At 43.7% G+C, this 24,949-nt stretch overlaps 1 protein-coding gene across 2 annotated transcripts in view; it reads left to right on the top strand.

Moving 5' to 3' along the window:
* The window catches only part of RAB3B (RAB3B, member RAS oncogene family), a 52,721-nt gene extending 29,177 nt beyond the window's left edge, over positions 1-23,544 (top strand). For both annotated transcript variants that reach the window (XM_054638507.2, XM_054638506.2), the window contains 3 exons: positions 12,479-12,597; positions 17,708-17,832; positions 21,640-23,544. In XM_054638507.2, the coding sequence (XP_054494482.1) occupies positions 12,479-12,597; positions 17,708-17,832; positions 21,640-21,827 (432 nt within the window). In that variant the 3' untranslated portion in view covers positions 21,828-23,544. The remainder of the gene's footprint in view (positions 1-12,478; positions 12,598-17,707; positions 17,833-21,639) is intronic.
* The last annotated feature ends 1,405 nt before the right edge of the window (positions 23,545-24,949 follow it).

Below are 24,949 nucleotides of genomic sequence, written 5' to 3'. Positions count from 1 at the left end.
TACAGCTCATCTTTCCAACGGTTTGTGATGAGCCAGCCTTCCCATCATCTTATTTTGCTCTTCTTTTGGCTCATTTCAGCTTGTCCCTTGTTCCTCAACCATGACACATTACAAGGTATCTCCTTCCCTGAAGTGACAGATCCCATTCCCTCCAGAAAAGTCCCAGTATTTCTAGTTTCATCCCTCCCATTTTCTTTCATGGGCACAGAGATTAACCTCTCTGTTTGCCAGGTGCACTTTGAATATCTGCTGTTTTTCTTCTTTCCACACTAAAATGCCACCTCTTCCCTTTCTGAAGAGCAGAGCATGGATGTGGCATGAGGTGGTTCCTGCAGCTCACTTCAATAAGATGTTTGGAAAGAGGGGACCTGTGTGGAGGTTGGTTATGTTTACATCTCATTTCAGGAGATAGACTGCAGCTCCCCTGCTCACTAATTAAAAGGAAGTAAACATGTTGCCTGATCTTATCAAGGAATTTTTATATAACATTTGCTGCCTGTTGATGTAACTGCCCTAATGAATGCAGGGTGATTTTATGTATCATTAGTGATATGGAAGGACACTATGAGATTAGAACAGAGTGTTTATTCTTTATCATCTGATACTTTATATCTGATCTGATATTGCCTGAGTGTTTGACTCCAGGCAGAGTACATAACATGGAGGAAACTTTGCTGTGTATTTACTTTTGCCCTACTTAATGAAGACAACTAGAGTCCAGGAAATTTTTAGTCACTAAGCATCAGGAAGACTGGCAGAAAGAACTGATTAAAAGTTGCAAAGACTCCTTGTTGAGGGTTAGATTTTAGGATTCCCTTCTTTCAGCTGGAGATGTTGGCGAGAAATGAGCTCTGATGTTACCACACAGTTTGCTAAAAAGGCCTGGCTGAGGTTGAGAGTTATGGGAGCTCTCAGTTTGTCCTGATAGGACAGGGATGAAATCTTCCACTTCCCCTCCAGGCTCCATATGAAGAACTAGCAAAAGAACACATCTAAACAGTTTTGGATATTATTGTGGCTTTCATAATTTTTCAGCTGGCTCGGAAGGAGTAAAGAAAATCTGTGGTCAAGGGAAATTACTTCCATTGGGAAAAATAGATGGAGAAAGTAGATACTGGTGCCATGTGAAGAGAGACTTGTTTTTTCCTTTCAGTTCTTTGTATTATTAGTGCTTTAAATGGGGATACATTTTGTTCTCTGCACTCTGTTCTTCTGACAGTGGTGTTTGTGATATGAGCATAGCAATGAAACAGCAACTGCTCCCTGAAGGAGCAGGAATCACTCTCTTCTGCAGAACTGCAGAGACTGTCACTGCCTGGATCTTGGGATGAAGCATCAGGGTAAGCTCCAGACAGCCAACACCAAAGCTTCCTCTGCTGCTCTGAAGCCTCCAAAATTATGTTGAGTTATAATTCTTTGATGTCAGAATAAGGCAAAATAGCAGCAGGCAGAAAGTGCATTTAATTCAATTGTAGTTTCATAATGTTTTGAAGCAGTTAATGCTGTTGTTGGAGTCATGTCCCCTTTAGTGAAAATGTCTTTTGCTCACTTATGCTTTGCTCCAAAGTTTGCTTTTGCACTTTCATGCCAGAGAAGTGATTTGAGTAAGGGTGGGACAAAAAACAAGTCCTAAGAGCCCTTTCTTTATCTCTGTCACAGTAAATAATGTATGCTGCTCCAAACATCAACTTGTTGCACCTTCTCCAGACACATCACTCAGCTGCCCATGAAAGCAGAGCATGGTCTGTCCAGAGGTTACTGCTTCCTAGGGAGGCTGCTTTCATTTGATAAATATTTCAGTGTGTGTTTTTCCCAGTGTAACACTACTAATTCACTCCTAAGCTGGGAAGTGTTTCCAGAAGTGTGAGGTAATGGAGTGTAGATCAGCTCCCTTTGCTGAACTGAGCCAGGGGTCCAGAGAGTCTGATTTCAATTTTCTGCTGGCAGAGGGCCTGGGTGATTTAGGAAGCAGCATAATGCATGAACTTGTGCTTGTCTTGTGCCTGATGCTAGGATTGCTTCAATTACAGATTGGTTGATAGACCTTTGCTTGCTTGGGGTAATGCTGTGCAGTTTCCCTGTTTTATGAAGCTATATTAATACAGAATTGCTAGAATATAATGAAGACTGATGCCCCCCTATTTTTGTTGATGTGTAAAGCATTGTACACATTTAGTGTTCTGTACAAATGTGATTTCATGCTGTCTCTGTTGCTTATAGGCTTTTTATTAGCTTTAAATAAGACAGTTTGGAGTTATCATTAAGATCTTTTTTACAGACTCCTTTCCTTGAGCTGAGGTTTGTGTTTTGAGAAATAGATCACATGGAAAAAGCTGTGTCTTGTGTTCCTCTTATCTAGACATTTAATCTCATTTGAGAGAAATCAGGACCCCTGCATATGCAGGATTCTTTGCTGGATGAGGTCACTGGATGCAGACAGGACTTTGCAATTCTCCAGGACTTATTTTATATCAATCCCCAAATTTGGGCGGAGCTGAGTGGTCCTATTAAGTAAAAGCAGCAGGCTGTGCTTGGGAGCCTGACCAAAGCCCCACTGGTGTGCATGGCTGGGGACAGGGGAACCTGGAGGCATGGAGCATCATATTGCATTTTTATAATGCCAACACCACGTTTCCTTCAGCTGGGAAATCTGCTGTCATTTTCCTCTGTCTTTCTGAAAAGATGAACATGAAGATGTCCTTCCATCTGGAAGGTTTGAGCCACTGGGGTCCTTGGTGTGTCCACTGGCCAAAGGCAGTTTGGGGCTTAGCAAGGGCAGGGAGGAGGTGATGAACTGGTCAGTAAAAATAAACCAGTAAAACCAGCAAAACATCACATGTGTGTGTCGAGGAGTATTTGCTCATTGCTCTCTTTCCAAGTGGAAAAGAGAAAGGAGCATCACCACAAGGGTGGGTGAACTTAAAACAGTGCTCAAAAGAACCTCACACCTACAAGTGCATCAGCTGTAACCACTTCTGCCCCAAGGTGCTTCCTGGCTGCCTTGGGAGCCACCTGCAGCTGCTGCACAACAAAATTTCCCTTTTAACATCTTATCTGTGTGGTTATAATGGAAAGCATCACGGTAAATGGTAGAAGATTATTTTCTTTGTCTTGTGCTATTACTGAGCATCATCACACGTGTACTGTTGTGGCTGACGAAGCACTTCAATTCTGAGCTTCTATTTTAAGATGCTTAGGACTACTCCAAAATAGCTGTTCTTTAGCTGAAAGTCTTCCTTTATATTCTTAGCAGAGATGTGGGTTTACTTGGAGAGTTTCAAATTCCATTTGATTTTTTTTTTACATTTATTGTGAATTTAAACATGCCACCAATATATCAAATCTATTTATTACATTGCTTTTCAAAGTAAGTGCACATTTCTGTCAAACAAAAACACATGAGAGAGGAATCTATGTTTTTGTTAATTCTAGCATTTAGAAAATGTATTTCAAACTCCACTGAAGTAAGATATGCACTTTTTTATTTTCCTTTTTATTTACCTTCTGGTTTATGTGGTTCAGATTGCTCTTGGGTTTTGTTGTCTTTAAGCTTTCATTCTACCTTCTTGGGTGCTAGAACCTTCTTTATATTTTTGTTTAATGCTCACCTGAATACAGAAGTGGGTCTTTTTTCCTAATCTGGGATGTAATAATTGAAAAATTGCCTAATCTACTCTAAATTTCCACCAAATCATGAAAAATGACACACTAGGATTTTAAAGACCTTAAAAGAATATTATATTTTCTTTTTATTGGCATGTTGTTGTAAATATAAATTAAGCTTGATTATTTTATTTTTGCCTTGCTACTGCCCTTCAAATTAAAGCACACATTCTTGACTCATGGTTGTAATTCAATTTGGTATTTTAATCTCAAAAATATCATGGACAGCTTCCCAGAATTTCTGAGCACTTTATCTTAGCATTGACCCTCTTGACATAATATCTCTGGGGGGTTCTTGTGAAGTATGAGGCTAGGATTTAGCCTTAATCCACTCCTAAATAAGATGAAATCTTCCCTGGATAAGAAGAACCAGCCCTTGGAGGGATGCTCCTAGCAGAGTACCAAGTTTTTTTTACAGTTCAGGCTTGCAACAGGTATTTCAGCACAAAGTCCTTGATTTCCCCAAATAATTACTGTGGTGGTGTTCACAGGAGTCCCAGGATGAGGGAAGAGATAAGAATCTTGACTCCGTGATTCAGAAGGCTGATTTATTATTTTATGATATATATTATATTAAAAGAAAATGATATATTAAAACTCTACTAAAAGAATAGAAGAAAGGATTTCATCAGAAGGCTAGCAAGGAAAGGAATGGAATGATAATAAAATCTTGTGACTGCTCACAGTCTTGACACAGGTGGCTGTCATTGGTCATCAAGTGAAAACAATTTCACATGCTGGGCAAACAATTCTCCAGATCACATTCCAAAGCAGCAAAACATGGAGAAGCTGAAGCTGGTGTGCGTGGCTGGGGACAGGTGAACCTGGAGGCCTTTTCTCCTGAGAAGCTGAAGCTTCTCAGCTTCTCAGGATAAAAGATCCTAACGAAAGGATTTTTCATAAAATATGTCTCTGACAAATTGCTTTGCAGATGAGTTAAGGAAGGGCTTGCCCAGGGCCGGGCACACCTGCGTGTACCAGCGCGACGTCCATCCCCGAGTACTGCGGTGATGTCCATCCCCAGGTACCGCCATGGTGTCCATCCCCAGGTACCACCACAGGGATGACCATCCCTGGGTACCGCCGTGATGTCCATCCCCAGGTACTGCCGTGATGTCTATCCCTGGGTATTGTGGCCATGTACATCCCTGGGTACCGTGGCCATGTCCATCCCCGGGTACCACCATGATGTCCATCCCCAGGTACTGCCATGATGTCCATCCCTGGGTACCACTGTGATGTCCATCCCTGGGTACCGTGGCCATGTCCATCCCCAGGTACTGCTGCAGGGATGTCCATCCCTGGGTACCGTGGCCATGTCCATCCCCAGGTACTGCCGCAGGGATGTCCATCCCTGGGTACCGTGGCCGGGATGTCTATCCGTGGGTACCATGGCAGGGATGTCCATCCCTGGGTACCGTGGCCATGTCCATCCCTGGGTACCGTGGCAGGGATGTCCATCCATGGGTACTGCAGCGCTGTCCATGCCCGGGTACCGCTGCAGGGATGTCCATCCGTGGGTACCGCAGCGCTGTCCATGCCTGGGTACCGCTGCAGGGATGTCCATCCGTGGGTACCGCAGCGCTGTCCATGCCCGGGTGCCACGGCAGGGATGTCCATCCCCGGGTACTGCAGCGCTGTCCATGCCCGGGTACCGCTGCAGGGATGTCCATCCCCGGGTACCGTGGCCATGTCCATCCCTGGGTACCGTGGCAGGGATGTCCATCCCTGGGTACCGCAGCGCTGTCCATGCCCGGGCACCGCTGCAGGGATGTCCATCCCCGGGTACCGCAGCACTGTCCATCCCTGGGTGCCACTGCAGGGATGTCCATGCCTGGGTACCGCAGCGCTGTCCATGCCCGGGTACCACGGCGGTGTCCATCCCTGCAGCCGAGCGGCTCCGCAGAGCCCCGGCACTGCCCCTGCCGTGCTGGTTTCCATGGCACTGCATCCAGCAGGAACGGGCTCCGGGCGCTCTGCCTGGGGCTCCTTCGGCTGCTCTGCTGCGGGGATTTGCTCCGCTCGCCTGCGAGCGCTGGAGGGGAGGCAGCCCCACGGCACCGCGGTGCTCATTGCCTTCACCGCTCCTTGTTCCTTCTGAAATCAGAGAGCCAGTGACGGATCCAGGCAGATTCGTGCGGCACATCGCTGCCTCCTCACAGGCTGTGCGCTTGTTCTTTGTTCTTTTGGCAGCCGATTGTCCCTTTGTGCCGCTGGCTTAGCGCGGAGCTGTGCCCACCCGCCGGGCCTGGGGCTGCAGCACATCAATCCCTCACCCTGCAGGACCCGTTAGGATGTCCAGCCTGGCTCCTTCTCGGGAGTGAGTGCTGCTTCCGAAGTGCTCCAGCTGTGATTAATTATAGCAGCTTCTCAACAGCAGCTAATTAATAATGCTTATGGTGGCTAACCCTGCTCAGACAGCTGTGTGCTGTACAGCTGTTCTTACAGGGGCTGATTTACACAATTAAGGGATATATGTGGGAAAACTAAAAAGATCTAGCAAAACTGGCAGTATATTCCATAATAATGCATCCACTTGTTTTGGGATCTCAGCCTCTTAGATGGTTTTGGTGTGGTTTTTTTTTATGTCAGTGATGGTTTTATCACTTGTCCACAGTGGATGGGCTTTCAAATGTATCATATGCCTCTTGAACTTTGTTTGCTGTTTATTTGGAGCCTAAGAAATGGAATTCAAAGTAGGCAGGTGGTGTGGATGCTACAGATTTTTATCACTGCCATTTCTTTATTTTTCTATCAAGGTAGCTGGATCAGAAAGAATCAACAATATGAGACTGATCTTCATTTTAGTTCTAAGTAATGAAAAATAAGACTTTTAAACTCTATGTGATTTAAGAAATGTACACAATGAACTTAGTCTTTGTGTATATCTTGTTATGTGATTTCACTTTTGCAGCCACTGTCTTTTAAACACTTTAACAGAAAAACTCAGCCTACAAAATGATGAGAAGAGCAGATAAGGTTCATAGGCAAGCCAGTCCTGTTCCAGTCCTCCTCGCCCTCAGGAAGGGCAGCTGATGTTAATCTTCACTAAAATCTCAAGGCACCTGGGAAAATGGAAATAACATTTTTAACATCTTAGCAGGTCATGAGCAGTAGTGTCACTCACAGCATCTTGGCCTGATTCCAGTGTGGGAATTACATTCTGCTGAGCAAATGCACCCTGTTGCATTTTCCATGATTCACTTTTTGTCTTATGTGGTGTGGAGTTGCTGAGAAAAGTTGAATGAGCAGGGGCTTCCATACTGCCAGAAATATTTAAATGGTGGATTAGGTCAATCTACAGTAGCTTTTCCTGCTTGTTCCTAAGCTTTTTTTTTACAAAAGTACTTTGAAAAGTAAGTGCAGTGCCTCACCTGAAGAGATAGTTAGCCACAGAGTCACAGGGAACAATTTCAAAAGCCTCTGTGTTGGGCATGACCAACTGGTGAGCTCTTGAAGACTCTGCATGCACTAAAAGTCTCTTTCCAAAAAATTTCCTCCTCTCCACTGTGAGCAGTTAGTGTGGGAATGTTAGAGAGAACATGGTGGTAGAACTTTCTGTACAGGGTAAATAAAATAGGAGAGGAAAAGGGAAATTCCTACAACTGATAAGTACTGAAATGATACAAGCCTGCTGGTTTTACTGCTTCTATAGAGTAGAAGTGAAGATAGCCATAATGGGGAAATGTTTGAAAAGCACTTAGCAAGGGTAGAGAATTTTATCAGAAAAGGCAGGGGTTTTGTGTTGGGTCTTATTCACATCAGAAATGTTTTCCTGCATATTGCTGAAATGAAATGTCTCTCAAGGCAGCTGAAGGGGTCTGAGTAGGTTCCAGTGGCTCTTGGGCAATGGGAGCACTCAATAACAAGAGAGGAAAAAAAAAAAGCCTAATATGATCTGCTGAACTGGAGCATTTTGATGAGAGCTGAGTTCTGAAGGAACCAGGTGTTATTTTGCTCCTGGCAGCAATTGAATCTTCACAGGTTTTTCATGACATCACATCTTTTCCATGTCTTAACCAGTGACTCATCCTGCTTGCCTGTTTGTTCCTATTTCTAGCTGCCAGCAGGAAATGCTAAGCTTAATGTTAACATTCTCTTATTAATGACACATTAAGTCTGGTCTGCCCAAGGTCCCTGTCTCTTGTGCTATGTGGTGGGTGGGTGGTTTTTTTCCCCCTTTCCCCAGGTGACTTTTGTTTATCTGGTTCTTGGTGGCTTCCACTCCAAAGTCTACTTTTGCAAAGGAGATGTGTACCTGTGTGTAACAGCCCCCTATAGCCACAGGGGGAAAGTGGATTATCCTGTCTCCAAGGCTGACCCAACCCCAAACAAAGTGCAAAATGCCATAGTATGTTACAATGTGACATTTAACAGCAGGGAAGAAGTCTTTCCTTCAGGAGGTTTGAAGAAGGCCCAGATCATGGTGGGTGCTGGTTATTTGGGAGGACGTAGCCTCTGTTCTGACTCTGAGCAGCCTAAGGAAGGATCATGCCACGTGCATGCAGACTGGAGATGTTGCCAATAGCTGGACAATAAGCAACTCTCATCCTTGCATGAATTCTTGCATGAATCAACTCTCATTCTTCTTTAAAAAAAACAACCAAAAAACCATGGAAATCACACAATAATTCTTTAAAAAATGGAAATGTTTATTTCCTTAGAGGCTATTTGTCACATACACTGCTAGAAAAGTCATAGTGCTAAGGGGATTAAATTCAGTACAGATTAGATGTTTCAGTGACATTTTATTTGGAACAAAGAATTTGTGGCTGGAAATCTTGAGTAGAAGAAGGATGGTTCGGAATCAGGGATTGTGGGTTTTCAGACCTGCAGCAAAGAGCATCTGTCATTATTTAAAAACTGAAATATATTTTCTGTGTTAGTGCCTTGTAGTTTCTGCTGAGACAGCCAAGTAAATTTAAGAAAAGCTGATTGTACTCCTATTGTGAATGTTTGCGTGATGGATCTTGAGACTAGAGGGCATCTGCACACAATGCAAATGCATTTAGGTCTTTTTCTTCTCTGATAAATACTGAATTTTGATTGCTCATTAATGCAAAACCTTCACATTTTTGTTTCAAGCTACCCACTAATGGTCCTGTGGGTGTTTTTAATTGTTTGCATAGAGCACAGGCACACATGTAAGCTGCAGAAGAGCAGAGCTGGTAGCACCCTGGTGTAAATACATCTCCCAGAAACCCTCCTGTGCCTGCTCACAGCCAAGCTCTCTGGTTCCTCCTCAGGGACAGCCTAGCAGCTTTCTGGAAGCTGGGGGCTCAGGCTATTCCACCCAGGCATTTGGCTAGACTGTTAATTAGTGCTACATCAACCTTCCTGCTGATCCCTGCCTGTGCCTCATGTACTTGGCTCCTAATGAGTTTGTGGTCTACCTGGAAATCTTGGAAACAACCTGGCGGGGTGGGGAGCAATTTCTGTCAGTTGTTTTTTCCTTCATTAGATAAACAACTTGAACTTAAAAACCTGAAATTACTAATTACCTGAGGCTTGTGGTGTTTTAAACTGAGAGAAGGACAACTGTTGTAGTTGATGAAGAAAGTGAGCTCAGATCTTGCAGTTTGTTTTATTTTATTTATGCTGAGGCATCTGTGTGTGTGTGGAGGGGGGTTGTGCACTTGAGCTCTCATGGGGTGAGTCAAGAAAATTAAGCCAGTTTATTGCTGTCTAAGAAGCTAATGTAACCTAAGGAAAAAAGTAATTTCAGGGTGATTGTACAACAATTCAGATGCAGTTGGAGAAATGCCACTATAAAGCTGTGAGGGGAGATGACATGCTCTGTACCTGTACAGTAAAACAGAGTGAGGAAACCATCAGTGACTCAGGAGGAGATGAATCACATCTCTGTATTGTAGCACATGGCTAGCAGGGAAAGGCTATGAACAATCTTTATATACCATGAGATACAGGATGCATTTCCCTCACACACTCTGTGAGAAGACAGGCACACAAGAAGTATATTCTAGTGAATATGCAACTTATCTTTCTAATGGTTTAAGTGCACTGCCACATAGGACAGGTTATGACTGAGCAAACTCATGTTATCCCTTGGGGTTCTGTGCCTCCTGCAGCCCCATCTCTCACCAATGTATAAACTGGGGCCATCCCCACTCACAGGGGGATCACAGACAGAATTCTGAAATCAAATCAGATGTGCTAAAGTCCAGAGCTTTCAGGCAGTAGCACAATTTGGCTTTTTCAGTCCAATTCCTCACTGAGCTGAGGCACTGAGGTGGTATCAGGACAGATTTTGGGAGTCACCCTGTGTGTCCCTTGAGGCTGCTTCCCAGGATAGCCTGGATGTATGTCCCCAGAGCTGAGTCCTTGCTCTGAGCCATTGTCAAATTTAATTTCTTTCCAAATTACTCTGCATGTAACTTGACAATGTGTCTTGCAGTTGCTTTCTGCCTAGTCACAGCCTCATGCCCTAAGCCAGAGTGGGCACTGCTTAAACACAGAGGAGAAGATAGGAGATGAGGTTTAGAAGGCAGATGAACCTGTGAATGCAGGTATCAAACAGTAACTCTGTGAGCATGAGATGTGGAGAAACCTGACTTCCTATGGATTTGTTTGGTTTTGTTGGTTGCAGGATCTCTGAAGTTACTGATTTAGGGCCTTCTCCCAGTGAGGCACAAAGAAAGCCTCTCTGTTATGATTCCTTGGAAAAGATAATCATTGCACTTCAGCTTTTTTCACAGCTAAGGTATGCTTAAGGTCTCTCTTTACCTTACCAACTACTTTTTGTGACAAATATGAAAACATTTGAACACATTTTCCTTCAGGCAAATCTGATCAAGTGTGCCTGTGTGGAGACTGATGTTTTAATAAACTTCATGTCTTTAGGAAATCAGGCTAAAATAAACGATCATCTCTCTGAACAGAAGAGCAATGCTATTACTGCTGAGACCTTCCTTGCTTGAAGAAATATAGTTAGGATCTAGTTGTCATGGCTGGTTTAGCTGTTCAGCAGCTGAGGGGGGATGTGGTGTCAGTGAATATGAGAGTGCTCTGTGATGGATTTATCGCTGGCAGGAAAAGAAATGGTCACTCAGGCTGCAGGGTGGAGCCCACCTCATTGTGATATTCCCATCTCTGACCTGTTGCCAGGAGGGAACAGAGCAGTTCCTCAGCCAGTGTGCAATGGTTCATCGTGAGCAGCCAATGGACTACCCTGTCCTGAAATAAATGCGCAAGTTTAAGGGAAAAAATCACATCTTTTCCCAGACATCTGGTGGAGAAAGAGCAAGATTCCTGCTGCACAGCCTCTCCACTGGGAAATTCACAGTGTGTTACAGCTGTGGATGGTCTCACAGTGGTGCAATAGCAGAGCCTTTTAAGCAAGCTGTAGGGAGCTTATTTACAAGTGCTGTCCTGCAGAGAGGCTCTGTGATGTTCTGGTGCAGAACAACAGGTGGCCCAGACTGGCTGCTGTGTGTTCTGCAAGGGCCAGCACTGTCTCTTGCATGCAGCAAAAACAAAGCTGCATGGATGGCTGTGATGATGGGCAGGATGATTTTAAAGCTGAGTTTCCTCCCCACTGTCTCCTGAGGCTGGGGTGAGGAGCTGTGTCTGATCTCTACTCCTGCAAGAGTGCTCTATGTGGATTTATGTTACTCTTCCAACTAGTTACATGGTTGTTAAGTCCTTTTGGGTCTTTTTCTTTAGAACTTTAATCCCATTTTAAACCAGTGGCAGCAATGCTTTCTTCAGTGTGGGTTTTGGGGGTCTGAAGGATGGTTCATTTTAGAACTAACCCATCACAGTAACTATAAGTTGACACCTCATACTGAGCACACAATTTGAAGGCAAAGCCTTTTGGCTCCCTGCAGCTGTTTCACAGAGCTGCCATTTGCCCGAAGAAGGATGAAATGTGTTCAAAAGATAGACACCTTCAGAGTGAGAGAGACAATCAGCACGTGACTTCTCTCCTTGGTTCAGAAGGCAGGTCTGGAGGGAAGGGATTGGGCTGTAGGACTGCAGTTCTGGTGTAGAAATATTGCTCAGCTTAAAAATAAGCTTGCAAAATGTAAAGGAAAAGCGCTCCTGGCATCCAACAGATGGTAGTTGACATGTTTTCTAGTTGTCACAAGTCTTTCAAAATTCTTCTGTTGCATATGCCAGAGTTCACCTTTGTGCTGCCCAGCTGAACACAGAAATGACAACTGCAGGTGGAGGAACTCTGCAGGAACTCTGTGGGTAAACAGAATTAAGATGAACCAGCAGAACAGGATTAATAGATCTCATATTAGTATGTGCACCTCAGACTCTGTGATTAGGATATTCCACATTAATTTCACTTTCTTTAGTAATGTTGATTGCATAAAATCTTTAATTTTTGTGTCTAACCTGAGGCAAGAAAGGGAGTCACCCCCAGCATCTACCTCAAGGACATTTCCCTGACCGTGACACTGAATTGCAACATGTGAATGTTTTCTGCCTGGAACAGTCCTGGACCGGTTATTTTGCCTCTGCTTTGAAGTGTCAGTTTTCAGTGAACTCTGCTAACATTTTATTATTGCATTGCAGCTGAGGCAGAGAAGAGCAATTAAAGGGTTGACATCTTTGGTATTTTTTTAATAGTACATGTGTCAAAATGCATTTAACAAATCATGGTTGATGCAAAAGACTAATTAATGCTAAAATGTAAGTAGAGTTCATTTCAGCTGGGAGAAACTGAGAATTTTCAAATGTATAATAACAAAGAGTGGTTGTCTTATTTTAGATATAAGACCTAATTACAGTTTTTGCTGCTGAGAACTGAAGTCTTAAAGCCTAAATGTTCTTTTCTTTCTTGCAGGATACAGCTGGACAAGAAAGGTACAGGACCATCACCACAGCCTACTACCGAGGGGCCATGGGCTTTGTCCTCATGTATGATATCACCAGTGAGGACTCCTTCAATGCTGTGCAGGACTGGTAGGAAAAACTGAAACACTGTTGGTAATGTTGGGTTTGTTTGGGTTTTGGCCAATTCTCTCCCCACAATTGTTTGTTGAGAACATGAGACATCCCACCCTCTGTCACCTCCATGTTCTTTCCTCTTCACCTCAATAATTTGATTTATAAACATTCCTTAGAAAAAGTTCTACAGTTTCATTTTAATGAAAAAGTTGTAATTCAAATATTGTAGCATACTATAGTATTTGTTACTTTTAAAAGTTTCAATTTATTGTGAAGAAATTAATCCTTCAATGCTTTTTTTTTGGGTTTATAAGATTTCTGGCTATGCTGCTAAAAATAGAGATTAACAGTGGTTGTTCAATTCACATCTCAGGAGTTGGGGAAAGGCTGTGTTTCTCCTCAGTAGTGCCCTGTGACTCCACTGAAATGTCTTGCAGTCATTTCTGCTGGTTTCCTGGTGCTCATTACTGCAGATAAGAGTGGCCACAGTGCAGAGAAGGGCAGTGCAGTGGTTAATGTGATCTCCTGAGGCAGATTGATTTGCAGTGATCTCAGTGACCCTCTGGAGCATGTGACATCCTGGCTGTGGCACTGGCTGCTAGCATCTGGCTCAGCCTGGCTTTCTGAACACCTATTCTGGATATCCCCTAAGCCAGGCTGTAACTCAAACGCTGGTTTGCTGTTTCAAGTGATTTGTCTGTCCTCTAAAGCTGCCCAGGTTTTGTTCTCTCATGAAGGTCACATGCAAGATGCAGTCTCCACTTTCACCCCCCATCCCCAGTACCACAACACCCAATGATCTGCAGCCCCATCTTGAGCAGTCCTTCAGGAGCTTGTGGTTGAGGAATACATTATTTTTTTGTTAGAAATACAAACCTAAAGGTTTTGCCAAAACCAGTTTCATCCATCAAGTTTTGCTCAGATGAGGCTTTTTCTGCAAGTGCCTGCACAGGGATGTTTTCCATAGGAGTGCAGGCATGTGAGCTGGGGCAATATCTTTCACTAAACAATAAATATTTCCAGCTTGTTTCTCTGATGAAACAAGATCCCTATGACCACACAGTTCATCTACCTGTCCGTCTGTTGGTTCTGCTCTAGTAAGTTTTACTTACCAGTCTTAAGTTAGCCAAAATTTACCAAATCTCCATTTCTTGAGCTGCTACTATTTTAAAGTTTGCACAGGTGGAGTTTAACCTGAAGCTTTATATTGGAAGTAGTCTAAGGTCTGCTCCAAAGGCACTGGTGTGAGAGTAAGAATTGGGAAAGGTCAGCTCTGTCTTTTTGACTTCATCTCTTCCTGTGCCACATGAGCTGCAGGAAAATCTTTGCTGAGAGCGCTTTGTCAGCCAAAGGACAGAGGTGAACCATCAGGGTGTTTTTTCTCTGTGTGTCAGGAATCTTTCCAACCAGCTTTAAGGTTCTGATCCCAAATGAGGTAGTGGGATGGATAAAAAGCACCATTTCCTTCCTTCCTGAAGCTTGTCCAGTGGAGAGATGAAGACTGCAGCCAAGCCAGCATCTCTGGGCCAGCAGAGTCCTCTAGTGGCTATTGCAGCCAGGAGATGGTTCTCCTCCAGTCTGCAAAATTGCTTCCAAAATTTCCAAAGGCACAAGAAATGGAGAAAAAGGCTTTTGGCTGGTGCTGGTGCTGCTCTATTGGCCATTTTCGAGCATAGCAAGTAGGATTTTTTCCCCCACCATTCTGCATGATACAGTTATGATTAAAAGAACTTATTCCACTGGATATGATCTTCAGTCAGGAGCTGTACTCTGCATAGAAAATGAAGGTGTCTACTACTTGAGCTCCTTTATGTCCATCTCTGGATCATTGGCACATGACTGTTTTAGCAGCTGCCTGATTGGGCCTCTCCTATCCACAAGGGAAATGAGAATATTCCTCCCAGTCTGCCAAATGATTTCTTCCCTGGGAGACCTTTTACTACCCTCACTCTTTCCATGGGGGGATGTCCTGAAGAGGATCCTGGTTTGCTTTGTGTCACTCACACCTCTCCTAAACCAAGTAAAGGCACTTTCTCTCCTGAGTGAGAGCATCATGGCTGTATATCAGTATTTAGACAAACTCTCCAAGCAGAATATGAATGCAAAGCAGAATCTTTATTTCATTCACATGAATCACCCCAATTAATGATAATGATCTTAAAACCACTGAGAAAGAGACACTATTTAAATGCATTTGGGAGTACCTGGAACATGACTTTTTCTCTTGTTCACTGGAAAATTTACAACACATTGTATGAGAAACCTTAAAATATTAAGCCATACTGCAGTGTGGCAAGAGTTCAGACAGGTTATTTTACAAGAAAAAATATAAGTAGGCAAACACAAAGATTGGTTATAATTGATATTTGAAAATAAGTAAATATTTCCTTTGAATATGTCTTTCCTGTAGGGTGGGTGAAAGGGTTAAATGAGCTTTCATAGCTTTCAGCTCAGTTTCTAGAATTTTTTTAGTAGTTTCCTTTGGTAGCTATTATTTGATGTTGGGTTGATAGTTTTGTGTGTGGATAAATCACTTGTTTATACCTTGTTTGAAACTGCAGTGGAACTAAAATATACTCAGTACTTGAAACTGTAAAGTAAATACAAAATATTATGGAAGCTGTGCTTTGGACAATCTAGACAATTTCATAGAAGGGAAATAAAAATTGGTAAAATTTAACTTAGATACAAGGGACATCTGGATTCACAAATCAGCATTATTTATCTTTAACCCAAACTGAGTTGTTGATACCTCCATCTAACTGTGAACCTGAGATTATTTTTCTTCTAAGAATGAAACACAATGTTTGTGCTTTATTGTTAATTTGGGGAATTCAGCACAAACAAGGCACAGCATTTTATTATGTCACAGAAATGTGTTTCTCCCAGTGTGTATATTAGGCTGCCCTGATGGTTGTTGAAACAGCTCCATCACACAAGCCTTGTTATTATTCATTTATCTTTCCAAAAGCATCTGGAAATTTTCTGCCTTTCATTTTGTATGGACATCAGGGTTCCTTTATTTGTTCTTCATAATGTTTTTGGTTGTTTTTTATTCCTTAGAAGAATAAATTGGTGTTCTGTAAGAGGTTTTCCACTAATTTGTACAAAGCAAGGAGAAGGATGCAGTTCTCTGGGAGATCCTTCATGCTGTTTGCTTCTTTTCATTTTCTAAGTAATTCTGTGTAAATAGTTAAGATTTGGCAGGGTGTCCCCACAGCATGCCAGGGGCTGAAATGAATCCAGAGGCTGAACTGTGAGTCAGAAGAGAAGCCTGCTTGTAGTTGTTTGAAGTTGAACTTGGGGAGACTTTATTTCTCCCTATTGCTTATGGAGGGGAGATTTCATCTCCCTGGGTTTCTGGCTGATTTCTGCAGTCACCCCCTTCTCTAATGAGCCTTGAGAAACTCCAGAGTACCACAAAAACTCATCACAGATCCATATTAGCTCTCACAGGACTTGTCTACATGGAGACACTCAAAAGGGTGAGACTGGAGGAGCTAAAATTGGGATTGGAGTGAGATCCTCTCCAGGAAGACACTAGGGAGAGTAAGAAGTTTCATTGCATACAGGCTTTGTTTATTTTTGCATGTTGCAATGTGGGGCTGGGCTTGGGTGAGGTTCCTGTTCTCCAGGGCACTCCAAGGCAGCCTCTTCAAGGCAAGTTGCACAATGAAATGCCCCCTTTTTCCCAGGTATCTGTGGAGTAACATAGCTGGCTGCTTTCCAGGGAAAAAAGCAAGGAAGCAACTCAGACTAATTAAAAATTGTCATTAGTAGATCAGAGCTGGAGGCTGCTGCTCATTCAAAAGAGAAGGAATCAAGTGCTTTATTGTTAAGGGAGTTCAAGGAAACTTACACAGAAGTAAAATTTGAGTGGACTCCTGGCTCTCCTGGGAAATGGCAGATTTGCCTGAAACTGCAGTGTCCTGCCTGGAGAGGTGGTGGGGCAAAGAGTGGGAAGTTGAGTTAGGGAGTGGAAGAGGATGGAGGAGAGGAGTGTATGGCTTCTGGCATAGCCCTGGGGAGGAGGGAGCCTTCAAAGACAGAGCTGACTTGGTGAAGATAAAATAGGTTGTGTGGGTCTGAAAAGTTGGATGAAAGTGAATGCTACCGAGGTAATAATGTCCTGCTGCTGGCTCTGGAACACCTCTGGGACACCAAGGATGGTGGGAGAGGACTGGCCCCTCAGGATGCACAAAAAGAATATTCTCTTCTGTCATGGAAAAACTCTAAAAAGGCCAAATGTAAGGTCAGATCCTGGGATCCACTGTGAGCTGCACTCCAGTTTCAGCACATGAGCCACAGGAAGCTTTAGAGGCTCCAAGGTCACCCGAGTGCTCCTGGCCAAGCTCCCCTGCACTGCCCCCCTGTGCCACTGAAGTTAGTGTTGGTCTCTCATTGAAGTGCTCTTCCCAGCCAGCCTGAGGTGTCCTTTAGTCCTGCTGGGTTCTGTTAGTTCACAGAGCCTTGCTTTGATCTTGTGTCTTCCCAATTTGGTAAATTTCTCTTTCTCCTTGGCAGTTGTTTCTATGTAATTTTCGGTCTCCATGAAGTTTTCCTGTTTGAGCAAAGACACTTTGATACTTCCAGCTGTTCTTATGGTGTTCCTTATAATCTACAGCAAAATGTGCTGCAGAATATGAGAGAATTATTGTTGTTCTGTCTTATATATATGGAGTTGTAAATCCAGCATGAAGTGTGCATCTGCTGCATGGCTTTCTTTATGGGACAATATCCTTAAGAGCTGTAATTGATTGTTGTTCTCATCTGACAGATGAGACCCAAAGGAGAAGAAGCTTTACAAAATGCCTTTTTTGTCCCTAATCTTCAAAAATCACTTGATTCAGTTTTTTATCTGGATCTTGTGATCTTTAAAACCCTTGCAAAGTCTTAACAAGAGCCTTTATTGTCACACAAAGTTAAGGAGTGCTAAAACAGAGCAGTGCTGTGAATTACACAGGCTGCATCCTTGCTTTGTGTGTAAGCCTGCTCGTTTGCCCTTGAATCAACACAGCCTGGGGATGCTGATGGTGTCATTAGTGGTACTTGTTTTCATATTTAATATAGGATGGTATTTTGGCACAGCTGATGGAATGTAACAGTCTCTCTTGACCTCTTGTAGGGCCACACAAATCAAGACTTACTCCTGGGACAATGCACAAGTGATCCTGGTTGGAAACAAATGTGACATGGAGGATGACAGGATTGTTCCTGTGGAGAAGGGGAAACATCTGGCAGATCAGCTGGGTACATGCAAAGCTTTTCTTTCCACCTTTCTTCTTCTGCTTCTTTATACTCTGCTCCTTTCAGTTTGTACAGCAGTAGCACTTCAATAATGGTCCCACAGCTAAGAAGTGTAATATATTCTAGGTTCATATTCCACTTGTTTTTGGCTCAGTAGGCCAAGAATACCTGGTAGAATACTTGTAGTGTTGCTGTGTTTATAAAGGTGGTGTCTAGAGGTGCAAGGAAGATAAAGTTTATCTGAATAAAAGAGCTTTTATTAGCTTAGCAGAATGAAACGAGAAAAAGTTTTCATAAACATAATTCTGTCTCCAGGTCTCTAAGTACCATGGGCTCATTATAAATCAATGCAAACATTGATTTTTGTTGAAGCATTTTTTTAACTAAACAATGAAAAAGAAAGAAGTTTATGCATCAGAACTGAAGAATTGAGTAAAACATATTTTAAAAATGTACTAGGCTTCTCTATCCAGGTAAGAAAATGACATTATGTTATTGATGTGGGATAGAAAAAGCAAAACAGTTCCATTGAGAGGAAGCTGGGATTGCAATGAAAATATTATAATGAAGAGCCAAGTAAACTCATACTAGTTTATAAGTTATTTATCACCTTTCATTATCTATTATAGCCTATAAGATATTTTTAATATGAAATCAGGGCTCTGTGTTAAAATTTACCTATACTGTTGTTCTCTATTAAAGAATTCAAAGTAACAAGTAAATCCTGATAAAATTTCATTCGGGTAACAGTGGAGACTCTTACAGTGGGCATAAATGTTTAGCTTGTAAGAGTAGAGATTCTTACCAAAAGACCCAAAAGAATAATCATCATCCTCAATTTATAAAATCCTGTGTTGTCTTCAGTTTTTAAACAGTAATCGGAGGGTGCATAACAAACTGTTAAACTGGGGGTGCTGGAGTTCCAGGACACACTGCATACATTGGTGTAGCTTAAAGTGTGGCCTTGAAAATGTAAATTCTACATATGGCACACACAAAGGGGTCCCATTCATGGCTGGAGCCTCGAGGCACTGCCATCCTAAACAAATAACAAGCAAATATCAAATTAGACCATTGTTATTATTGTAAGAGTAAATATTTACATGTAGGATTGGCAAAGCAAACAAAGATACAGTTAGTTTGCAAAATCAGTTATGGGCTCTTTTTTACCCATCAGAATTTAATTTGTTTTTGAAAATATGAATGTGAATAAACTTGGTTCCTGGCTTGCAGACTCTCAGGAAGGTTGTGGATGCATGTGTGTCCACCCATCTCACAGCAATTATTACACTGCTAGTAATTGAAATTTTGTCCAGACCAATGTAGCAGCAAATGGAGAGTTTTATTTGAACTCCCAACCCAATTTGGACTTGCAATGTTTTTTCCTCCTCCCAAAATTCATCTCCTTGTATCAATACAAACTTGGCATCTAGAATCTGAATCCTTTACGTGTGGGACACTTCAAAACACACACACACAGGGTTACCATAGCAACTGAGTCCATCAATAGGAAACTGTTTTGCAGAAGAATCCCCAGTGCTGCCCTGACCTGGTGCTTGTCCAGCTCACCCTGGAGGAACCAGCCCAGTGCAGAGCAGCCCAACAGCCTTTGGGAAGTGCTGTCCCAGCTCTGCTCTTCTGTAACCTCCCAACTTCCAAAAGACTCTTTTTAAAAGAGCTGGAACATAGATCTGATTTGCTCAGATCAGTTTTTCCTTATAGTAACCGTGCTAATGTGTACAGCATTATATGAAATTATTTTGTGAGTTACGTGGGAGGAATCTAATTGGCAATTGACTGCTTAAAGTGCTAATATTCATCATAATGATTCACATAAAGGTTATCCCTCAGCATATTTATCTAAATTTGCATAGTGACATTAACATCATTGAAATAATTCCCTAATCAGATTAAGAAATTGTTGTTAGCCTGAATGTGAACTGAACCAAAACAGATTGGTTTAGCAGAACCTAAGCCAGTGTTGGACTAACAGATACCTAAGTGCAGTTCTCTGATTTCCTGTGCTTTTTATATACATTTTTATTCATCATCACAACAGCAAGTGGAGCAGACAGAGCCCTCATCTGATGCAGGGCAGCTCCCCCTGTTTGCTAACAGGACAAACGTCACCATCACTTCACCCCTTGTCCCATGAATCTTAAAAAGGCTCCAAAAGGGGTGGACACCTACTTATCCCCCACATGGAGGTGACTCAGCCTGCCAGCAGTGGCACACTAATCAGTTAAGACCAATTTTCTCTTTGTTTGTGGCAGAATCAAAGGGAAATGATGCAATGCTGAGTATCCCCAGAATGAAGCACGACAGAATGGACCTTATTGCAAAATAAACTCTCTGTGGGGCCTCAGCTCTCGCTGCTGGCAATTTAATAACCTGACAGAAGAGAAGCAACAGCTTGGTTGGCCCTCGAGGCCCCTGGGGTGAGGGAGATAAGGAAAAGCTTCCCAGTTCAGGGCATTCCTGCTGCTGAGGCAGGGCCTGGGCTGTCTGTCACAGGTGCTTCTCCCCCAGCCCCTGGTGGCAGCAGGAGGAGCTGGTGCCATCCCCTCCTTGCTGTAACTCCAGCCTTGCTGCTCTGGTTTGTTTTAATCAGAAAAGCTCAGTGTTTAAAGGGTCAAGGAGCATTTTGACAGCAATTGGTCAGCAGAAGGAAAGCAACCCCCCATTTTCATTCTCTCTCTGACCTCTGCTGTTGCCAGAGAACAGAAGGGCTTGGGGGAGCCTGGCCCTTGGCAGGGCTGAGGAGCCCAGGGAGGTTCCCCACACCTCGCTGCTGTCCTGACACCTTGCTGCTCTCCCCACACCCTGCTGCTGTCCCCACACCTTGCTGCTGTCCTGACACCTTGCTGCTGTCCTCACACCTTGCTGCTGTCCCCACACCTTGCTGCTGTCCTGACACCTTGCTGCTGTCCCCACACCTTGCTGCTGTCCCCACACCCTGCTGCTGTCCCCACACCTTGCTGCTGTCCCCACACCTCACTGCTGTCCCCACACCTCGCTGCTGTCCTGACACCTTGCTGCTCTCCCCACACCCTGCTGGTGTCCCCACACCTTGCTGCTGTCCCCACACCCTGCTGGTGTCCCCACACCTTGCTGCTGTCCTGACACCTTGCTGCTGTCCCCACACCTTGCTGCTGTCCCCAAACCTCGCTGCTGTCCCCACACCCTGCTGCTGTCCCCAAACCTCGCTGCTGTCCCCACACCCTGCTGCTGTCCCCACACCCTGCTGCTGTCCCCACACCCTGCTGCTGTCCCCACACCCTGCTGCTGTCCCCACACCTTGCTGCTGTCCCCAAACCTCGCTGCTGTCCCCACACCCTGCTGCTGTCCCCAAACCTCGCTGCTGTCCCCACACCTTGCTGCTGTCCCCAAACCTCGTTGCTGTCCCCACACCCTGCTGCTGTCCCCAAACCTCGCTGCTGTCCCCACACCTTGCTGCTGTCCCCACACCTTGCTGCTGTCCCCACACCTCGCTGGTCACCAGCTGCAGCCCAGGGGACCTGCACTGATGAAAGGGGCAGAACTGACTCCCTTACCCAGGGTTTACCCCTACCTGCAGATGTGCTGACCAGGGTAATGGGAAGGACCCATGTATCCTTTTTGCACTCTTAAAGAAGCTTGATAACTTTTAAAAGCATTTCTGCTCACAGTTCTGAGATTGTGGGAATCAACTGACTTTCAGGATTATCTGATGTCTTATTTTCTTCAGGTAAATCCTGAAAAAAACCTGATATTTTAAAACCCATCATGACCATCTGTCTCTATTGATAATTTTGTTCCCTTTTTTCCCAGGTTTTGACTATTTTGAGGCAAGTGCCAAAGAAAACATCAACGTGAGGCAGGTGTTTGAGCGTCTGGTGGATATAATCTGTGAGAAGATGTCAGAGAGCATAGAATCAGACAATTCCAGGGGCACTTCTGGAAGGAGCATGAGGCTCACAGACAACCCCTCCCCTTCACAGCAGAACTGCTCGTGCTAGTGACCTTTCACACTGAGAAATGTCCTTGTCCCCTGATTAAATTTTATCTTTTCATTTGTGGTGGTGCATTATCATGTAGTCCAGAGGCAGAAGTGTCTGTTGTAGGAAACTGGTATGTTTGTTTAATGTGCTGGAGTGTTGATATTATATATTTCTTCATTCAATAATTTAATAATCTGAAAAAATATTGTAAGTGCACCTTGTGTGAATGTGAGTTACACTGAAGAATAATAATTGTGTAGTGATGCAAATGTTATTTCTACAGAGAATGTTGCATTTTTAAATTCTAAATTCCTCTATTGCAGAAAGAGTGTTTTTGTCAAGAACAGCAGAAAGCACAAAAACCAATTAGAGGGAATCAGGTCTAAGAGCAGAAAGGGGGAAATCTCTTAAAAAGCAAGAATATGCTATTTTAAAACATAAACAAACAAACAAATCCCAGATATTTTGAGAATTGTTGCTGTCCTCCAGACACGGACCTCAGTTTTTCTGCAGGATGGAGCAGAAAGCAGAGCATTTCTGTCTGACAGTGTGAGGTCTCCCAGAGTGAAGAGGAAGGGGCTGGATTTTGTGTCAAGCCTCTAAACAGGTGAAGAACACAGGCAGGAATCAAAGCTGCCAGGCTGGGGAGGAGGAGGAGGAGGAGGAGGAGGAGGAGGCCTTGCAGCCATCCCTGTCCTGCCTTCCCTGTGCTTTGGCTGCTGCTGAGTGAAGGAGTAAGAGCCCTTCCAGGGGCTGCCCTTGCCTCCAAACTTCTCAGCACAGCTTGCAGAGTGCTGGGGGTGTTGCTGTGTTCAGCACATTCCTGTCCCCAGTCTCCTCTCCCCACAATCTCTCTGTCCTGCAGCCTTTCCCCTGTATCCTGTAGTTTTACCTCTCCAGTCTGGATCTTCTCTCATCAGCTGCTTGCAGGATGAAGGAAAAGGGGAGTTGGCTGCTGAACGCTTGGTTGGAGGCAAAAACATAGAAGATATGGAACAGCACTGTCTCAGAGAGATAAAAATATCACAAACCAAAATGTGAGTGTTGGCAGGTATTTGTGCCAATATTATTAGATTATCTTTCTGCATTTTGTTGTTGATTTATTTTTTTAATCTTGTTCTAGATGGGTGTGTGGGGGGCTAGATTTTCTGGGTTCAGATTCAAGCACAAAGTATAATTTAAGAAAAGTAAGAGTGACTAATAAAACACAACTGCAAATGAAACGTGGCAAAGACATTCTGTTATTCTGTCAACTTTTTTGTGGCATCATGCTTTGAAGGGAGGCAACATTTTTAAACTGAGTGGATATGGAGAGAAGTTGGTTGTCTTAAGAGGGAAAATTCTGGAAAGTTTTTACCTTTGGTCTGTGATCTCCTCTGACTGAGGAGACTTCCTGATGCCAGGAACAGGAGTGGAGTGCCTGCCCACTGCCCTGTAATGTGTTGGATCATGACACCACTGAGTGCTTTTGTAATTTCCTTCTGCTGTGTCTCAAAATGTAATAGCTCTAAGAAGAAAAGCACAAATTTTTGGACAAAAGTGCAACTTTTTTGGAGTGGTTTGAGCTCATTGTGCTAAAGGCTTGATCCCTCTGTCTGTTGCTTTTGGGAATCTCTAATGTGACGTGTTGGGGGTGTGTGTGATCTCGTGCTGAGAGTGTGATTTGTGCAGTGCTGGGACTGTGCTTGTTGTATCTAAACTCCTGAAACTGCAAAATAAAGAGAAATGTACTCACTGGGTGTGGCCAGAGAGCTTGTGTCAGCTGCATTTCTTGTGTAAGGAATCCTCCACGTGTGTGGAGAAATCTTTTAAATGCTTTAAAAGTCCATCAAACTACATTGATCTTTCTTTAACAGGTGATGGTCTTCGAACCCAGCAATCTGGAATCACTATGTAGGTTTAGAACAGTGAGGAGAAGGATTATTTGGCCAATAAATGCATAGTGTTGTGTTCTAATTGTAGAAGAAGCAGGTTTTAGGGCAACTTCTATAACTAGCAATAAAATTAAAAAAAAATTCACACCAGATTTTGAGCTGTGCAGACAAACTTAGTACTTCAGTGCAAATAATGATTTGTCAGCTCAGTAGCTCCCTGATAAAAGACAATGGATTCAGCAGAAATGGAATTTCAATTATTTTCTTTCACTTACCCTTTTTCCTGTAGCAAAAAAGACCTTGCCCTTTCCTACCCAATATATAATTGTGTTGTTCTGGTCAAGTCAGATTGGCTTCTTTAAAGAATACAGTTGCATTCCAGGCCCTTCAAACTAGAATGGGCAGAATTGTTTTTCACAGGACAAACGAGCAAGTAGCTACATGGCAATCTGAAGAAAAGAGTTGGGAATTCTACCTTGCCTGATATTGCATACATGGAGAAGCCTAATACTTTTTGCAGAAATCCTGCAGAATTTATTTCAAATAACTAATCAAACCATCACAGGTGACTGATACACAATATGTATATTAATTCAGAGATGTATCTCATAATCTTCTGTTTGCTGTGAAGGAATACAGGGAAAGCCTTTTGCCTTAAATGGCCTGCAGCTGGTTTCAGTACCAGCAGTGAGTCAGGAGTAATTGTTATTTGCATTAACTTGTAAGGGGAATGGCAGAATGTGAGACACTGGTTTGTCAGGGCACGGGAAATAAACTTGCTTGCACTGAAGGCAAACTCGAAATTCGTGATGTGGGCTTGAAGAGAGCCTTGTGTTTGTCTGGCAGGATAGTTGTGTTAATAAAGCAGCCTGGTTACAAGGTAAAAGAGGGGCACTAGGGTGTGAAAATGAAGAGGCGACAGCTCCTCACGAGCGGCTCTCTGTGGTTGTGCAAAACCGAGCGTGCTGTGCTCGGTAAAAGCCATGGAGAAACCCTGGGATTGGAGAAGGTCTTGGCTTCCATCTGGTGGAGAACGAAAGCGCTGGAGCGTCAGGAGGGCGCCCAGGCTGAGTTATCCAGGCCGAGTTACCCGGGCTGAACGATCTTCCCTGTACCTGCGGCTCGGCCTCTTGCCTTCAGCTCCTCCTCTGCAGCCAAGGCCGCCGGTTGCCGGGCACCGCGGGGAGCGGAGCGGGACGGGAGCGGTGCAGAGAGGCTGCGATAAGCGCAGGATCCCGGCGGCGCCGCCGGGAAGCGCCTGAGCCG

This window comes from Agelaius phoeniceus, chromosome 8 (genome assembly GCF_051311805.1).
Source record: "Agelaius phoeniceus isolate bAgePho1 chromosome 8, bAgePho1.hap1, whole genome shotgun sequence".
Classification (NCBI taxonomy): domain Eukaryota; kingdom Metazoa; phylum Chordata; class Aves; order Passeriformes; family Icteridae; genus Agelaius; species Agelaius phoeniceus.
This window is presented reverse-complemented; position numbering and strand designations above follow the sequence as displayed.